The sequence below is a fragment of the Amblyomma americanum genome, chromosome 2 (assembly GCF_052857255.1).
Source record: "Amblyomma americanum isolate KBUSLIRL-KWMA chromosome 2, ASM5285725v1, whole genome shotgun sequence".
NCBI classification, from domain to species: domain Eukaryota; kingdom Metazoa; phylum Arthropoda; class Arachnida; order Ixodida; family Ixodidae; genus Amblyomma; species Amblyomma americanum.
This window is the reverse complement of record NC_135498.1, coordinates 164,274,138-164,293,720: the sequence shown is the minus strand read 5'-3', so window position 1 is coordinate 164,293,720 and position 19,583 is coordinate 164,274,138. Positions and strand designations below refer to the sequence as shown.

The 19,583-nt window shown below is 47.4% G+C and overlaps 1 protein-coding gene across 1 annotated transcript; it reads right to left on the bottom strand.

The window, feature by feature from the left end:
* Positions 1-396: 396 nt before the first annotated feature.
* LOC144120201 (uncharacterized) lies at positions 397-14,768 on the bottom strand. The gene is made up of 5 exons (XM_077652617.1): positions 14,722-14,768; positions 11,805-11,927; positions 10,410-10,587; positions 3,539-3,619; positions 397-609 (listed from the first exon to the last, which is right to left on the bottom strand). The coding sequence occupies exons 1-5, from the start codon at positions 14,766-14,768 to the stop codon at positions 397-399; spliced, it is 642 nt and encodes a 213-aa protein (XP_077508743.1).
* Positions 14,769-19,583: the final 4,815 nt, after the last annotated feature.

Sequence of the window (19,583 nt, the reverse complement as noted above, 5' to 3'; positions counted from 1 at the left end):
GAAAGCTCTGCCATTTCTGTTCTGTCCGTAGAGTAAGATGATTTCATGCTATTGTACATCTTAATGATATTTTTTATCTCCTGAAATAGCTTGTCGATATCCTGTCGAACCAGCCTACCGCGTACATTTACCGCGCACTCCGTAAAGACAGCTGTGAGATTACCGTTCATTGTCTGAACAGTAAGATCGTCTTCCTCACTTAGAGATTAAGCCTATGTATGACGGTAAGAATACTGCCAGAGTAGTGTTGCATTCGCTACTGAATTAGACCCACTACCAACACACTGCGAAGCTTTCTCTCGCCAGACAGCGGTCCTGTAACCAGCGAAAATACAAAAGCAACAGCTCTGTACCTGGCTTCAAAACGCCGGCGAAAACTATAATCCGAAAGTGTTGTCAGCGCAGCCCTTGCTGAGCCACCGTTGTCGACGAAGTGTTCTGCTTCAGCGACGAGAGGCCGTCGGAGCCACCTTGAGGTCGGCTTGTGGTTTCGTCAGCTGCGAATTCTGTCTGCCGTGCCTGGTTTCGACCACGGTGCCTGCCAGCCTCCGATACAGGCGTGGAACGTGCGCCGACTGTCACCGTGCCCTTTCCACTGGGTTGCGACTCCTGCACCGTGGGAGGGAAGGCCACTGAGAGTTATAGCATAGTGCGTGCCGCGCTCCGCTACCGTGATTCGTTTCTACGGGGCATCACCGCGCATGAGCAGATCGCCTTGAGGGCGGCAGATGGCGCTATGTGCCCGGACAGCAGCGCGCAAGACTGCCGCGTCGGGACCAATCAGCGCGTGCCCACTGGCGACGCGCAGGCACTATTCTATAACTGTATGACTGCGCTATAGAATTCCATGCAGCCTTAATTGTGCCCTTTTTATGCTACATAATTTTTCAAAGTAGTCACGCTTCCTGCCGCTTCAAGGACCACCACTGATTTGATCCTGCTAGTGGCAGCCGGTTTTTCTAATGGCGTCTCTTTAAAATTTTTATCCACAACAGCATAAGCGTCTTTCGCTGAGGACAGTGGTGCTGACCGAATATATGGCTTAGCCCTAGCCGACAATGAATATGCTCCAGACTGCAACCTGTGTGGTCAAGCCATTCGTATGGGCCAAACGAAGCGCGTGTGGAGGCGGTGGTACCGTAATGTTGGGAATCAAAGTTGCTCCGAAAGTCCTTTGGCAAATTCTTTCTGTAGCAGATCGCACTTGCATCATTAACGATAGGGTGCCATTAATATAGTCACTGGTGTTAGTAAATCAAATAAAGTGAGGCTGCCACAGAACAACCCAGATCTAGTCACGACGAAAATATAGTTAAAGGTTGAATAAAGATTCCTGACGGGCATAAACTTGAGGGATTTTTATCCACGTTCCTAAAGAATAAAATGCCATGGCATTTTGGTTGCCGGCTATGGAGTCTACAGTGATTCATATACCTTCTTGTGGTTTCGCTTTCAACAATTTGGTTGGAGCAGGTTCCATTCCCTTTATATGGTACCCAAGAGTATTCACCGTCTAGAACGTTCGACTATCTTCCATTGCATTACCATAATATATTAGACTAATGGGCAGACTAATCCAATTAATTGAATGATTAAACCGCACCTAACCACTTGATTCATTCTCTGGAGTGGGTCAACTTCCAAATTGTTGGGAGCCTTAGGAAGTTTTAGTCTGGCCTAACTTCCAAATTTCAGGTGCCGTCAGAAATTTAAATTTGCGGTGCCCAATGATTCCTTCACCCGTGTTCACGTGTTGTTAATGACCTCACGACCCTCTAAATTGCATTCTTATGCTGTGGGAGTCATCATGCCACTACTGGCGCAGTAGTGTAGCGCTTAAGCGGTGCGCCACTGCCCCGGCAGGTTCAAGCATAACCTCCGGTGAATTGTCAGAAGCTGGTTACTCTTGCTGAGCTGCCGTAAGAGTCACGTCCAGCACTACGGTGCCCACGTGGCATTTGATTGCATTTATTTTACATAATTCCATTGCCATATACCACATAGGGAAGGTAGCTCGCGACCAGCTGGGCGGGTTTTTATGCGCCATGGTGATCAGTTTGGGATGCTGTCGCAAGGTAACGTGACCTCTGTAGACCAATCTTTAGCTGCTTCATGGCAAGGTGGCCAGTTCGCTCACAATCCGGTTGGTGGTTGCCACCTGCCACGGCGGGCAAGTTGTGATGACGTCACGAGGTCTTGTGACCTATCTACCAATCTGGAAATAGGGCTTGGGATCGCTGGGGGAGAGTTTTTTTTTTCTCAATGGAGCTAACCAGACTGAAAAAGACGATGACATATAATGCGTTAAGGTTCTTGTCAAAAAAAGGCTGCACATCGAAACCTCCAAAGTGCCTATTAAAGTGCCTAATAATTCTTCAGTTCAGTCTAGCGTGCTAAAATAGCGGCATAAGAGGAATATTTACTGCTTTTTCGCCAAATGAGGCAAATACGGAGACAACAGTACGTAGATTTCTACTAGCGATACTGAGATCACACGCTTAGTGTCTATATGATTACGTACTGTCGTGAGCAAACTTAAGAGACTCTTGTCAGCGTGTGCCGAACCGTGCCAAACTGCATGCGAGCACCGCCTGACCAAGCACTCCTGCTGCCGATCCCCGCGCACAGGCGCGCGCTGATCTCGAGCAGCGCCCGGCAGCGCCGGTCTCGGCAGCAGGAGTGCTTCGCCAAGTAGCGGTCGCATGAAGTTTCGTACTCTTCGGCACACGCTGACAAGAGTCTCTTAAGTTTGCTCACCATAGTGTAGGTAAGATCGTGCAGATACCTTAAAGTACGTCAGGCATCGCGGGTGTCTTTGCTTTGATCCTATAGAAAATGTTACTGCAGAAAAAACGCCCCTTCATGTGTGTCCGCCCTTGAGCATAAATCACAGCTTGCAGTCTATTGCTTGCGCGCCTTATCATTACTTCACTCAAAACCCCTTCGTGATACCATGTCCATTCTACGGTAACGTTCGTCATGCGCCCATATACGCGATACATTCAACGCAGCTGAGAGCACGATCGCTTTTCCGCGAGAAATGATAATCTGATTTAACGAGTAATATCGCTCTCTCACAGCGAGTGAACCGAAAAATTAGTTCGATATTATCCTTGTCATCACGCCCTCAAGTCTAAGCAGTTTTCGTTCTCATCTTATTGTTAAAACACCCTTGCACAAAATTTATGCTGCAAATGTGGATACACCTGCCGCGGTGACTCAGGGGCTAAAGCGCTCGGCAACTGAGCCGGAGTTCCCGGGTTCGAACCCGACGGCGGCGGCCGCGTTTCAATGGGGGCGTAACGCAAAAGGCGATGTCACGTGTGCTGTGCGATGTAAGAGCACGCTAAACAACCCCAGGCGGTCGAAATTATTCCGGAGCAATCGGCTCTCACACCTCCTTATATATTTCTTCTTTCACTGCCTCTTTTATTCCTTCCCCTAAGCCACGGTTCGGGTGTCCACTGAGATATGTGGGCAAGTGTGTCATTCCCTTTCCTGAAAGCAAATTTCATATTTTTCTCATGTGGATACCTACCCGTTTTTTCGCCGTCACTACTGTTTTTGAATCGTCGAAATCCGTCAAGGGCTGGTGGCGCACCGCGGATTCCTTGGCCTTCTGCACGCAGCGCCAGATAACAATCAAAATTTTGCGTTTTTTTTTGTATCGGGTTGTAAAGAATTACAGCAAAATGTTAGCTGTGCTAAATCGAAACATCGGCATGTTTTTTTCAGCTAACTTAAAAAGTGGAACATGACAATATGGTAGCTGTATGGCTCTACATAACATCAGATAACAGAAGACATCATAATCAGGGGTTGGCGGTAAGCTCATCCTATTAATTCCATGAATGTACCTTGTTTCCTACAAAGGAGATTCACGGGCTAACACGCTTGACAACGGTGCTTATAACAAATCTTTCAACTGTTTAGACAATGGCTAAACGATTCTATTACACCTAAGTTGTATATTCTAAATCTCTTTGCAAGAACTTAACTGTCTTGCGAGCTCTCCACCGCATCAGGTACCTCACCTGCGCCCTTCAGATTACAACAGGCACGAACAATTTCCACAGCTCAGCTTTATGCTCCCATCTTTCAGGGTATTCATTGAAGGCTTCAGAATGATTGCAATTTGATATTATCGATGCGGAATCACAGTGATGTTATTCATCGATGTAACCTAAAGCATTATAGTGACGACACACTGCGGTGACTACCTTGGAATCCTTTCTTGCATAATGTTAGATGGAGCGAGGTCCTAATTTTTGTTGTTTCGGTTGCACAAATTGCTTCTAAGCATTCATAGTTTGGCTTTCTTATCCAGGCGAGATCTAAATCCGCTGCTGCGGTTCATTTTACGACAAGAAAGTCGCCGGCAGCGGCGATCGGCCACGGGATCTGTTCTGCTGCCAGAATAATTTTCCTTCCCTGAGGCAAAAGATACTGTATGAATTTTGCCGCAACATTCATTACAATTTTTAACAGGCAAATAGTGATAGCTTTCTCAAAACAAGAAGCCATCAAAAAGCACAGTGAAGCGACATTATTTAAGGTAGGTTTTTCAACCTCTTCCACTCGGCTCCGGCGCAAACGTCATCGAGTACGACTGAGAGAACACTTCGCTGGTGTTGGATATGACTCGCCCTTCACCTGAATCGGCAGTGGGCACACATATCATTAAGAAAGCATATATCGCTCAATGCGTCCACCTTGCTTTTGAAAGAAGTGCACGGGCGTGTAACGCAACCTATTATGCACCTTCGTCACTTGGAATATCCTGCGTCACGTCTAACATCGACGTTCTAGAGTGAGTGGGTGAGTGAGTGATAGAGTGATAGAGTGATTGAGTGAGTAGGTCATTTTTTACAAGACGCACGTCAGCGTTTTGGAGAAAAGCTATCGGTAAGACCGCCCTCAGTTGCTTCATGGGCGACGTGTCCTGTTGTCGAGGGCAGTGAGCGGCCTGAATGTCGGGTACTGGAATCACCTAGATCCCGCATGAAAATCAAATTGCGTAGGAAGGAGGTGTGGAAGAGGGAAGGGTGGCGATCGCTTGGTGCGAATAGGGGTAGGTAGGAAGTACATGATCCCGCGACGAGCACACGCTTTTCTGGGACGACCGTTAGGGCATACATTTCTGTGGGGGCTGAAAAAATCCCTTTACCGGCAGTTAACATTCGCAGCCACTCTGTCTACCAGGTTGCTGTCTGCTGTATATATATATATATATATATATATATATATATATATATATATATATATATATATATATATATATATATATATATATAAAGTGATTTCTGGCAGCTGATTTGGTCAATATAATGTAAAATCACCAAAAATGGAAGATACATAACAGGATTTAATTCACGACGTTTCGGCTGGAGGACCAGCCTTTTTCGAGTGTAGTACAGCGTTTGAAACACGGAGTTTTTATAGAGAGTGCGCGAGGTAAAAAGTTTACAAGTTTACAGCAAAGCACGAGTTCAGAACACTAGGGGGGGAAGGGAAGAGACCAGGAAGAACTTTTTTTTTTAACAAAGGCAGGGAGAGGATCGGCGCAGGTGTTCCGGAGAGGCCGAATTTTTTTTTAAATAACAAAAGAACAATAAGATTAAGATAATAAAAATATAAAAAATATAAAAAAGGGGGAGACTCTTTCCCACCACCTCAGGGCTGCCTTGGAAAGGCCCTCGAGGTGTCGCTCCTCAGCATTTTGGTGACAAGCGTGAAGGGCTCCACCCCTGTACAAGGAGGAAGCTACATTCCAGAGAAACTGGTAGGGGGAGAAGGAGGGGGAGTAAAGAGGAATGCAAAGGAGGCCTCTAATAAAGAAAAAAAGACGAAAAAAGAAAAAAAGATTGTAGTGAAAAAAGAAAAGAAGAGCCATTGTACAAGGCTTGGTAATATGCATTCAGAGAAGGGTGGTGGCAATACGACACAATACAAAATAGGATATTAAAAAAAGAAAAAAAGAGGGAAAAAAAATGAAAAAAGGGGGATTCTTTTCCACCACCTCAGGGCTGCTTTGGAAAGGGGTGAAGGGCGTATTTTGGTGACAAGCGTGAAGGGCTTGACCCCTGTACATGCAGAAGGCAACTTTCCAGAGGAACTGTTAGGGGGAAGGGAGGGGGGTAAAGAGGAATGCTAACGAGGCCTCTAAAAAAGAAGAGAAAAAAGAAACAAAAACACAAAGGCAAAAAGAATAAGAAAAAGAAAGAAAATTAGGGGAAAAAAGGAAAGAAGAGCCATTGTACAAGGCTTGGAAATATCCATTCAGACAAGCGTGTGTACGGAGTGCCCTTCTAAGGATTGATTAGGAACTTGTATTATTTGATTTCTCCCGTGTTGCCACAACCCTTGTCTGAATGGATATTTCCAAGTCTTGTACAATGGCTCTTCTTTCCTTTTTGCCCTAATTTTCTTTCTTTTTCTTATTCTTTTTGTCTTTGTGTTTTTGTTTCTTTTTTTCTCTTCTTTTTTAGAGGCCTCGTTAGCATTCCTCTTTACCCCCTCCCTTCCCCCTACCAGTTCCTCTGGAATGTTGCCTTCTGCATGTACAGGGGTCAAGCCCTTCACGCTTGTCACCAAAATACGCCCTTCACCCCTTTCCAAAGCAGCCCTGAGGTGGTGGAAAAGAATCCCCCTTTTTCATTTTTTTCCCTCTTTTTTTCTTTTTTTTAATATCCTATTTTGTATTGTGTCGTATTGCCACCACCCTTCTCTGAATGCATATTACCAAGCCTTGTACAATGGCTCTTCTTTCCTTTTTTCACTACAATCTTTTTTTCTTTTTTCGTCTTTTTTTCTTTATTAGAGGCCTCCTTTGCATTCCTCTTTACTCCCCCTCCTTCTCCCCCTACCAGTTTCTCTGGAATGTAGCTTCCTCCTTGTACAGGGGTGGAGCCCTTCACGCTTGTCACCAAAATGCTGAGGAGCGACACCTCGAGGGCCTTTCCAAGGCAGCCCTGAGGTGGTGGGAAAGAACCTCCGCTTTTTTAAATATTTTTTATATTTTTATTATCTTAATCTTATTGTTCTTTTGTTATTTAAAAAAAAATTCGGCCTCTCCGGAACACTCTCTGCCTTAGTTAAAAAAAAAGTTCTTCCTGGTCTCTTCTCTCCCCCCCTAGTGTTCTGAACTCGTGCTTTGCTGTAAACTTGTAAACTTTTTACCTCGCGCACTCTCTATAAAAACTGCGTGTTTCAAACGCTGTACTACACTCGAAAAAGGCTGGTCCTCCAGCCGAAACGTCGTGAATTAAATCCTGTTATGTTTCTTCAATTTTTGGTGATATCTATAAATATATATATATATATATATATATATATATATATATATATATATATATATATATATATATATATATATATATATATATATATATATATATATATATATATATATATATATATATATGCCACGGTGGCTGAGTGGTTATGGCGCTCAGCTGCTGGCCCGAAAGACGCGGGTTCGATCCCGGCCTCGGCGGTCGAAGTTCGATGGAGGCGAAATTCTAGAGGCCCGTGTGCTGTGCGAAATCAGTGTAGGTTAAACGATCCCAGGTGGTCGAAATTTCCGGAACCCTTCACTACGGCGTCTCATAGCCTGAGTCGCTTTGGGACGTTAAACCACCATAAACCCTTATATATATATATATATATATATATATATATATATATATATACACAGTGTTGTGCGCTTTTATCGCTGACACTTTCAAAAATTTCCCTGCCTCAACCGCGGGCTCGTTTGCGGTGAAACTGCACACAGAGCTTGCGTATTATGGTAAATTTTGTATCGTAGCAAGTTTGACAATGGTACTTACTTAGTTCAGGCGCACATGATTCGAAAACGTAAGCGTCTACGAGAGATCGGCGAGCCAAAACCCGCAGACGACGCTTTTTCGCTGAGAACCTAGAGTGGCGCCATCTGTTTTGGGCAGTGGAAACCGTAGCGGCAAGGCCGCCGAGGCGAGCATTGCAAACAATATTCTTGAAAATGTAAAGCCTCGTTAAATCATTTGTTCTGATATTTTTCCTTTTAATTAGTCGAAAATGTTGTAAGCGCTTCAGTAGAAGCAGACGAAACGACAGGAACGGCATATTCAAACGGCCCGCGCTCCTTGCAACGCTCTCCTCGACGGCCTTGTCGCGTACGCTTTGCGCTACCGCAAAGAGATGGCACCACTGCCGCCCTTGAGCGAAAAAGCGTCGTCTGCGGGTTTTGGCTCGCCGATCTCTCGTAGACGCTTACGTTTTCTCAATATGTGCGCCTGAACTAAGTATGTACCATTGTCAAACTTGCTACGATACAAAAGTTGCCATAATACGCAAGCTCTGTGTGCAGTATCACCGCAAACGAGCCAGCGGTTGAGGCGGGGAAATTTTTGAAAGTGTCAGCGATAAAAACGCACAATACTGTATATACATTAGCAGATAAGTTAAATGAAATGAGGGGCCCGTTTTACAAATTCATGAAAAGAGCTAACAGTCACCGAAACCAAGGTGCATAGGGGAATGTTTTTTTATGTGTTGTGCTTATCAGTGGGATATTATAGTAGTTAGAATAATAAATCGCTTAAAGAAAATTGCTTATAAAGCAGCAGAAAAACAACCATGCCGCCGGTGGGATCCGAACCCACGACCTCCGAATATCGCGTCCGGTGCTCTTACCAACTGAGCTACGGCGACGGCTGTCCAATCTGCTGCTCTCGTGGGTATTTATGTTCATTGGGTGTAAGCGAACCTTGAGTGTTCACCAGCGCCACCCTCGACCATAGCGGTGGACGTAGCACGTCCTGTAATACCGCGAGTGTGACTCGGCCCCTCATTTCATTTAACTTATCTGCTAATAGCTTAACGAGTGTCTCGGTTCTGGCAGTCTTGATGCCATAGGTAGCTTAAGAGGGCTCTCACACAGTTTCCGCCCTCGCCGTTAGATGACGTTCCACTTCACACTCGCGGTATTACAGGACGTGCTACGTCCACCGCTATGGTCGAGGGTAGCGCTGGTGAACACTCTCAAGGTTCGCTTACACCCAATGAACATAAATACCCACGAGAGCAGCAGATTGGACAGACGTCACCGTAGCTCAGTTGGTAAGAGCACCGGACGCGATATTCGGAGGTCGTGGGTTCGGATCCCACCGGCGGCATGGTTGTTTTTTCTGCTGCTTTATAAGTAATTTTCTTTAAGCGATTTAATAATGTAAGTACTATAATATCCCACTGGTAAGCACAACACACCAAAAAAAACATTCCCCTATGCACCTTGGTTTCGGTGACTGTTAGCTCCCTTCATGGATATATATATATATATATATATATATATATATATATATATATATATATATATATATATATATATATATATATATATATATATATATATATATATATATATAAAAGACGACAAACTGTGCAGTGGCTCAGGCAGGAGCGCTCGCGCTAGGCCAGCAGCCATTAAATAATCTCATTGCCATTGATCATCGTGTCTCTTCGGCCGGCCGCCACGTAACATTTGCTGGAGTATCATGGACATCCTGGTCCGGGGAGGTTCGGCGTCCTGCGTCAGCCGTGGTCGTCAGCCGTGAGTTCCTGGCGTGCGTCGCTCGGCCGTGCCCCAGCCTTTCAGACCCGAACCGACCTCGCCGTTGTTCCCCCCGCCCCGTCCCCCGCCCGGACCACTCATCACGGCGAACTGAACCCGACGCAAAGACCTGACCTATCGACCCCACCGACCGGAGTAGCCGCTTACATCTGAAGACACCGTTCCCCTGCCCAGGCTGTTCGGCGCGTCCTGGGGCCTTGACTGTCGGCTCTTGGCGACCTGCGGCCCGGAAGCTTCAAGACCAGGAATCATTCAGCCATCTCATTCATCGTGGCGGCCAGCACCTCACCCCTTTCTCGTTCCTGACCAACCATCCTCATAAGCCCGTAACCATTTCGCGCTTCTCTTTGTCACCGATCGGGACGATCGCTCGGTGGCCCTGGGTAGTGTGACGAAGAATTCGACGAACTGTGCAGTGTCGCGCAGGAGCGCTCACGCTAGGCCAGCAGCGATTAAATCATCTCATTGCCATCGATCATCGTATCTCTTTCTCAGGTTGGCCACCACGTAACAATATATACCTTTCTGGAATTGCTGTCAATAAAGAACAAGATATACGTTGTGAAACTAATAGAGGTGTGCCAAAATCGCCCACTGTGTTAGTAAAAATACTCCGATCTACAGTAAAAATTTAAGTAAATCCCTCAATACTAATGCGTGATGCACCTTTTAAATTGTCGGCTACGTGCGGCGGAAGCTTCGTGCTCGGCAAGGGGCCATTGTCCCTGGATGTTATGGCTTCGTGTGCATATTCTTTCAGCTACCTAGTGTAGCGCGCAAGAAAGTGACTTACGGAATTGGTTCCAAAGGCGAAGCACGCGGCGGCTCCTAAGAGCAGTGCGAGCACGATGGAGAATGCGATGGCGTTTTTCCCCTCGAACCGCTGCTTCCAGAGGGCGAAGTGTATGTCTTGGTATCCATCGTCTTCCGAGCGCCTTGGTGGACTGTCGAATCTCAGCACGTACACGGGGCTGCGAGAGGGCGAACGCACCGGATTCTTTGCGCGGTAATCCGGACGCAAACAGTTCGTTTCCGTTTCCGCCAAAAAGGCTTGCAAAATATTCCCAAGAACAATTGTACATTTGCCTGTAGTTCAATAGAACTTGTACCAGTTGGCGCATATAGCACTCCTAGAACTGGAGATATGTTGATAGCAGTAGACGCTTTTTAAACTTCAGCCGCTCCCTACTCTGCAGGTAGTGTAGAACGGTTAAACGCTCAAACACCAGCTGCGGCAATGTCTTCAGCTACCCCGAAAGATGGCTTATCTCGTTGAATACATAAAACAAACGAAATGCCTGATAAAACGCCCGCAGAACGATGCAGAATCACAGTTTTTGGTGATGTAGCAAAAACCGACAATGAAATTCGAGGTTCAATGAAGGTAATGTTCAAAAGACGCCCGTGAGCTGTGCGGTTTTAGTGCATGTTGAGAAACTCAAAGTGATCGAAATTATTCCTCAGTCCTCCACTGCGACGCCTCTACGCATCGTCTTCCTTTTGTTCACTACCTTTTGAAGAAGACGTATATGAACACAAACAAAAAGAGAGGATGATGAGCGGAAGCGCGAAGTTGTTCCTTGTTTAACAGTTGTCATGCAGAAACAACTACCCGGTCGGCATACTTTTGTGAATTACCTGCCTTCCGTCTTGGCGCATTGAGTTTTCCGCCAAGGGCAAGATAATCTCTGTGTCTTGCCTTATAACACTCAGGCCATTAGGCGCCGAAAACAGCGCTTCCTCCATACAAAAGCGACCCGCCACGGTGGCTCAGTCGTTACGGCGCTCGGCTACTGATCCGGAGTTCCCGAGTACGAACCCGACCGCGGCGGCTGTGTTTTTATAGAGGCAAAACGCTAAGGCGCCCGTGTGCTGTGTGATGTCAGTGCGCGCTTAAGATCCCAGGTGGTCGTAATTATTCCAGAGCCCTCCAACACAGCACCTCTTTCTTCCTTTCTTCTTTCACTCCCTCCTTTTCCCCTTCCCTTACGGCGCGGTTCAGGTGTCCGCCGATATGTGAGGCAGATACTGGGGCATTTCCTTTCCCCGAAAAATGCAAACCAAACCAAGCCTTGATACAAATCAAGATGTATCCATTCAAGGTATCGTCTTCATTTGGACGCGAAGTGCCATTTTTTCCTGAGTGCGTTAAAAACCAGCGTGAAACAAGACCTCGAACAGTGCCCACCTGTCGCTCCTTGACCCCTTGCGCTCAGTGCGAATCCACTGCCGAACGAAATTCATTGCTGGGATGCTGGGCTCCACTGAAGGGCGCAGATCTTTCTTCTTCCTCGTCAGCTGAGCGCTCTTCCTGCTCGCGCACCCACAGAAGAGGTAGAAGCACTAGCGCCGGCAAAAAATATTATACCGGGACATTGGTCTCTGTAATGTACATTCGCCACGGGTGGCTACCGTGGCCGGATAGCAAGGACCAAAAACAAACACTTACCAAAAGAGATAAATGTCGAACACATATCCCGAAAACAATAAGTAGCAGCACCGTTCAAGAATACTGCCTTCTGCGTAAGAAGCCATCGGCGTCATCTGTATATTCTGCAAACAGGCGGAAAGAATTGATGTCTGTTTTTATTAGGGTAGTTCGGCCTTCTGCGGAATATTCGTTTTGATTGCACCGTGGCTGCTTCGTTTTGACTGCATCAGAGCAGTCTTTGTGCACTTCTCTATATCGCTGAGAAGTCTTCACTGTAATTTGCTGTTGAATCACATTTTCTCTGTAATATTATCTTTTCGTATGCTGTCAATACCAATATAGACACCCCCCCCTCCCCTAACGGGAGTCTGCGCTTGGATGTCGTAGAGCTCATGCGATGAACTGTCATGATGACTGCGTCTGCTCTCGCTGCGTTGAGGTTTTCGTTTCTCGCTCTATCCTTTCACGGCGCAGCTGTTAAACCCCGTTAGTTGCGTTGAGCGCCGGTGTTGTCGGCGTAACCAACAGAGGGAACGCAGGAGATTTTTTTACCATGTTAACCGCCGTGAGTATCAAGGAGGAAGTCGCTGTCGTTCTGGCTGCAAAAAAGAAGGAGCGGGTGATTGTTTCTAGGGTGACTATGGCGAGTGCCGAAGAATGGGGGAGCTCCGTCTGCGGCAGCAACTACAAAACGTACCGTCCGAAAAGCACTAAGCGGCGGACTAGAGATGAATGGTCCGGAGCTGCACATATATACACTTCTAGATCGCTTAAACTGTTTACCTCCATATATCGCGAAATCAAAACTCGATAATCGCTCCAATGAAACTTCGAATTACCTAGTATAGTGATCATCCCGTAAATTTTTTTTGCACTTTTTATCCCGGCGTGCGGTAAGGAACAGTGGTTTCGATCATTTCATCATTTATTGTCATATGAATATTTCAAGGAAGACAGAGAACATTGCGTCGAGGATACTCTGAACTGCTTTATCGAAAGAATGATACTACACAGCATTAGCACATACACATGCCAAGACGCCCCTGTACCGAGCATCAAGACATGTTCTTGATAGCGATGCCTGAAATGCGTCCCTAAAGTTTTTTTGGAGCTATACTTGTCGAAAGCTTTCGGAAGCATTTTTAACTAGTACCGCGGGTGTCTTTTGCGTTAGCCACACATGCATTGTTACATGTAGCGTATGATTACTTCCTTTCTCACTTCTTTCGATAACCCCTATCTAGGAGGCACGTGGATGCCTTGCACGCGGCTGCGACGCTCCATTAAAGAATGCAAACAGCCGCTGCAGTCGCACCCTTGATTTCGCCTCGTAGGCCTGCATTTCAACTTCGATACTTCGAAGGACACAAATAACTCCTGGAGTGGCTGTAGTTCTCACCTGTGACAAAGACTCGATAAGACCTACGGCGTCCTTTCTGTCATTTGTAAAAAACAACCTGAAAAGAGCAGCCGTTTGAAGTTCTTTGTTCGAAATAAAAGCCTAAATGGCTCAAAAACTTTTTCTGTTGCAATAGAATAATCACAGTGATTAATCAGAGGCCGTGCAGATCAAACGCAATTATTCAGCAGTGCACTGCTCTACAATAATGACTGCTCCCACAACGCTTTACTGTACAGCTGGAGGGTGCATACACTTATGCCGGTTCAGGGAATCGGTGACAGCTTCCAGAGGTCAGTCGCTAAACGGATCACAGTAGGACTGTAGGTCATGTAGGCCTGTAAACACGAGCATAAGAATAGACCTTGAATTACCTCACTTCTCTTATAATCCCTTCTCCGCCAAGAGTTAGTTCCAAAAAGGTCAATTTTTCTTGTTTCCTTGTGGCCTTTCATAAAAATATTTCTTCCCTTACCACCGGTCATGTTGATCAGGAGCCAGGCAGTACACCCAGTTTGCAGTCTCGAAAGCACCAGACCAGCCATAGTAACTAATAGGAGACGATGGCAACAATGACCATATAAAACATTTATCTTCTCTAAAAAGAAGCTTAGAACGCCCGAGAGGGGCCCTCAGTGCAGGGCACCTGCAGCGGCTACCGTCAACCTGGCCCGGTTTATCAAAATATGCTGATCGTTGAGTTCTGAGCTGGACATCACGTTTTCCAATTGGAGGGGTTGGGTTCGGTGATAGGGGGGAGCACCGGGTTGAGTTGGAAAGGCCAGTGGTATGGTATAGGGAGGACTATTAAATGCAATGATTGCACATCGTTGATAAAGTGGGGGGGGGGGGTGTAGTATGTGTCGGATGTTCAAGCTAGTATATGCATTGGTTTGCAGCTGTCGCCAGACGACGGCCTCGTCTCCCATGAGTCGTTTTTGCGGTGTTGAATATCTTTGCCTGCCCAGGCGTTCATGCTGGCGCAGACTGGCATACTGGTTTAGCACCCGCTCCTGTGAGGGACTCTGCTCGATGACTGCGGCACATGCACGGGTGACAGCATGCGTACGCTAGGTGCCAGGCAGCGACTCATGACCATTCTAGTACATGCTAGTAGTTCCATACTAGTACAACCTTAGAGGAGCAGATGACAGCGCATCCGAGAATTCTGGCACCATACAGGGATACGAGCCCATTGCTGCAGTTAGGGCATTAAGCTCATATAAGGTGTGAGTCGGCGGAACGGAGACAATGGCTAGCGGTATATCTGCTTACTCTGTTTCCAAGGTGTTGGTGGCTGGTGTGAATGCTGTAGCGGCCATACCTAGCGCGCGGTCGATTACGCAGACGGTGGTTACCTTCCGTTAGGAATCAGCTGGCATGCAGTTTAAAGCTGAGCAGGTTTGCCCCCTCGGATGTTCTTCTAACTGAATCGCAGTAATTGCTGAAGTAAAAAAAAAGTTAGTGGTAATATTTCACAATCGACATGTGACTTTCACCTAGTCTAATTAAAGCCTATATCAGACGTATACAAGGTCTATACAGCAAAGGAATGTATTATACCAATATAATCTTGTAATAAAATATTGCGAGAAGGTTAGAATGCTGTTGATTTTGACGCTAATTGCGGAAGAAATTATAGTTTAGCGAAACACGGGTCTCTTCCGCTATAGTTTCGCGAAACACGGGTTGTTCCTCTCTTCTTTCACTCCCTTCTTTATCCCTTCCCTTACGGCGCGGTTCAGGTGTCCAACGATATATGAGACAGATACTGCGCCATTTCCTTTCCACCAAAAACTAATTATTATTATTATTATTATTATTATTATTATTATTATTATTATTATTATATTAAACACGGGTTAGGCTATCTCTTATGTAGGCTGCCATAGCCACAAGCAGGGAACAGCGCGCCAGTGCCCTGGTGGCGTGTGGTGTACGGACGTATGTGATGTGGACCAGTTCTCTCAATACGACGTGCGGAATAAGTACGCGTCTAACAGTAATACAGATGTTCAATAAAGACATAATCTAGCGGCGACATGGACTTCCCGGCGTGGCAACGCGCGGCAAGATGAGCCAGCAGAGCGATGACAAACCTTTGCAGCTGGCGTCGGTAACCACCCTTGAAACTTTTGAAGCATTCGGCCACAGTACCGGTGCTGTGTGGCCTTTGTAACTGGAAATGCTGGAGTTTTTTAATTTGCTAGTGGCATCACATCAAGTGTGCAGACGCGTGCCATGTTCAGCACGTTGTGTGGAGGCGCAACCTATGCCGTAATTTGTTCTTTAGCTCACAGTCGACCCGCTACGGTGGCTCAGTGGTTAGGGCGCTCGGCTATTGATCCGGAGTTGCCGGGTTCGAACCCTACCGCGGCGGCTGCGTTACGATGGAGGTGAAACGCTAAGGCGGCCGTATGCTGTGCGCTCTCAGTGCACGTCAAAGATCCCCAGGTGGTCGACATTATTCAGGAGCCCTCCACTACCGCAGCTATTTCTTCATTTCGTCTCTTAGTCCCTCCTTTATCCCTTCCCTTACAGCGTGGTTCTGGTGACCGCCGATATGAGAGTCAGAAATTGTGCCATTTCCTTTCCTCAAAAAACTAACTTTTGTTCTCATTTGCACCGACGCTGCCTTTAGAGACGCGCTACGAAGACGTCGCGTCCAAGTTGAAGACGTACTCCAACACGAAGCAAGCCGTCATCGTTAAACGGTTTCAGTTCGGGAAACGTGACCAGCGTCAGGCGTCCACCGAGATAAGTTATACAGCTACTGTGCCATTTCCTTTCCCCAAAACCAGTTTTGAATTTTTCGGGGCTTTTGTGCTTAGCATGGTCGTCTACTCCCTCCCTTACCAGCAACTGCATCTAGCGGAAAGGAACAAGGTCGAAGCTACAATCCGGCACGCCTACAAGGCGGCCCTGGAGCTCCTGCACAGTACGTCCACTGAAAGGTTGCTGGCCGTTGGAGTTCACAACACACTGTTGGAGCTGTGCGAGGCGCACCTCGTTTCCCAGCTCGGATGACTCACTCGCACGAGCGCGGGAAGGGCCATCCTGTACAGACTAAAGACGTGCAAGCAGCTCCCAGAGAGGGACGCAAAAACGGAGTTACCCACGCACTTTAGGAAAGCTGGTTTGATTGAACCCCTACCCAAGAACATGCACCCCGCGCACCACGAAGGCCGACGCACAACGATGGCTCGCGCCCTACACACCAAATACGGCCGAAACGACCATGTGGCGTATGTGGACGCAGCGGAATACCGAAAACTTCGAGAAAAGCGTTTGCACTGGTCGCAGTGAACAGGAACGGCACCCTATTGGCGGCCACATCGATAGAAACCACCTCCTCCGAGACGGCGGAGGAAGCGGCAATAGCCTTATTTGTAGCGAGCACGCGTGCTGATTTTATATTTAGCGACTCCAAAACAGCCATTCGCGATTTCGCAACGGGCCGTATTGAATCTACCTCATTCCGCATTCTTCAAAACACACCCCTTCCGATTAGATAAGTTGAATAGATCTAGGTCCCGGCCCACTCGTCTAATCCAGGGAACGAGGCGGCTCACGCGCAAGCCTGAGGTTTCGTCGACCGGCCAGTGAGCGCGCCTTCAATCCCAAATTTCAGGAGGGACGAGTTGATCTCATTTCATGATATCACCCATCATTTTAGGCTGGAGAGGCGCGCATATCTCCCTCTCCACAAATCGTTAACAAAAGCGCAGGAAGTTACCTGGCGCGGACTGCAAACACGCTCCCTTCTGAATCCGGCAGTGCTTGGCCTTATGTACCCTGGCCAGTACGGCCCAAACTGCCATAAATGTGGTGAAAGGGCCACATACGACCACATTCTGTGGAACAGCGCAAATGACCCTCCTCTGGCGCAGTTGATACAGCTCCCTTATCCTCAGCAGTGGGAGGCCGTGCTGGTCAGCTCGGACCTTAAGATTTAAGTACGGGCAATCGAGCGGGCCAATGAGGTCGCCGCAGGCCATGGGCTAGCGGTCATCTAGTGCTTGTCTCCTGCAACCTCCTCTCGACGCAATAAATGTTTTACAATCCAATCCAATCGGCGGGAGAGCATTGCTGACAGCGATGCCGAACGTCGCCGACTGTTTGAGCACTGCTATTTAGGGTCAACGCTGGACGACATTCCCCGAGACAGGTTGGTCTGTGGTCTCCACAGTGAAACTCCACAGCAGCAGCTACTTACCGAGTCCAAACTAACTTTCACGATGGCTTGATACAGAGCTACAGCAGTGGTCTATGCACATCGTGAGGCCAAGAAAATTGGTGGGACGCTACCCAACGAAGTTTGTCATGTTCAGGAATTTGGGCACCAGCTGATAAGGCTAGCGGAGCGTACGCACAAGGCTAGAGTGGAACGCAGACAGGCACCAAATTCTTTCACTGCGCAGGGGTTCACAAGGCTCACGAATGCCCGTTCTGGTATGAGAAATGCCATTACTGTAAGCAGCGCAGTCGCATTGTGAAGACTTGCCAAAGTGAACCTAAAGCGAAGCAGGTGTCTCCGAAGCAAAAATGATGGGCCGAAGAGCCGGCCTACCAGGGGCTGGGTAAGGCGGAGGAGCGAACTCTGTGGCGCCCGCATATAGTAACCCTTCTGTGTCTTGCCGCAGTCAAACACATTGATTCCAAACATAGGTGGGCGTTGCCCGCAATGCGGATAGTTGTTGGATATCTTTCGCATTGTGTGGGCATGTACTCAGAACCCTCACCTTCCCCCTTCCCCTACCCGAAAGGAATGAAGACTGCCCTCCTTAACTGCTCCACACTAGAGTCCAAAAGGACTCTGGTAAAGCACCCGCAAAGACAGGGCCTCTTCGTGCGGTGTCCCGGACTAAGGATACCAACCATATATCGAAGACTTCTGACTCCCATACACAATTTTTGAACATAAAAGTTCACCTCCTTGATAGCGGCGACGGAACAGCTGACGTTTATGTAATCTTCCATGTAACGTCTGAAGAGCAGGAAGTTCGAGTGTCTGTGGAAATCAACGGACAGCCAGCTGAGAAGGAAGTGTACTCGGGAGCAGTCTTCTCTGTGATTAACGAGAGGACTATGCGACGCCTACGTCTGTCAAAAAGCAGGCTACAGCCGTGAGTTGAGACTTCGCGCGTACAGTCTGCAAGAGCTGCGGGTACCCAGCTCCATGGCTGTCCAGTTCAAATCCAAGGGTATATAAGATCTACAGCGTTTAGTCGTTATCAAGGAAGCTGGAGTTAGCTTGCTTGGCAGAGACTTGTTCAAGGCTCTTGGGACTCAAGTCAAGATCCGTGAGCCGAGGGCGACGGCCAGCGTCCGGCACGCATCAATCGCAACGCTGCTGCACAAATATGCCAAAATTTTCCAACCAGGGTTGGGCGGGGGCCATGGACCTTCCATGGAGGTGAAAGTGGAACTCACGGCCCGGCCAAAGGTTTTCAAGCCTCATCCAGTTCCATTTGCTATTCAGCCGAGAGTTGAGGAAGCACTAGAGTAACTTGTCAGGCAAGGAGTTTTGCAGCCAATACGGCATTCCGCATTGGTGACACAGATTGTTCCGGTTTTCAAAAAGAGCGGCAGAGTGAGGATCTGTTCTTGTCATGAAAGCATGGTAAATTCAGTTGTCCAATGGCGCTTTCCCAGTGCCGACACCCGCAAAGCTATTTTCAAAACTGTCAGGTTGTTCAATTTTTACAAGCTTGATCTTTATCTCGCAGACCAATAAGCCATAGTAGATGAGGAAACAGCTGACCTGCTGACCATCAGCACATATCATGGTCTTGATGTCACACACCTTCCATTTGGACCAGCAGTAGCAGTTCCGATTTTCCAGCGCTGGATAGATGAGCTACTCCAAGGCCGTGATGACGTTCAAGTTTTCCTCGATGACATCGTGGTAGGCAGCAAAGATGAACAAAAGCACAACGCCCGTGATCCTCTGAAGAATCCAGAAGGATGGCGTTCAGCAAAACCAAGAGAAGTGCCTGTTTGGTGTGGATGAAGGTATAGTTTTATTGTAGAAGGTCAGCAGGTCAAAAATAGAGCCAAGAGAGTAGAAAGTCTAGGCTATTGAGGAAGCACCAGAACCAATGTGAAATAACCTGCAAACATTTCTTTATGCCCTC

Excerpts from the sequence above, each read along its gene's own strand:
- LOC144120201 (XM_077652617.1), bottom strand. The coding sequence starts at position 14,768 with ATGGCCGCTACAGCATTCACACCAGCCACCAACACCTTGGAAACAGA. Across the intron at positions 11,928-14,721 it reads ACCAACACCTTGGAAACAGA|GAAGAGCGCTCAGCTGACGA; the intron begins GTAAGCAGATAT and ends GTGCGCGAGCAG. Across the intron at positions 610-3,538 it reads TAGTGACGGCGAAAAAACGG|GAGTCGCAACCCAGTGGAAA; the intron begins GTAGGTATCCAC and ends CCCACGGTGCAG.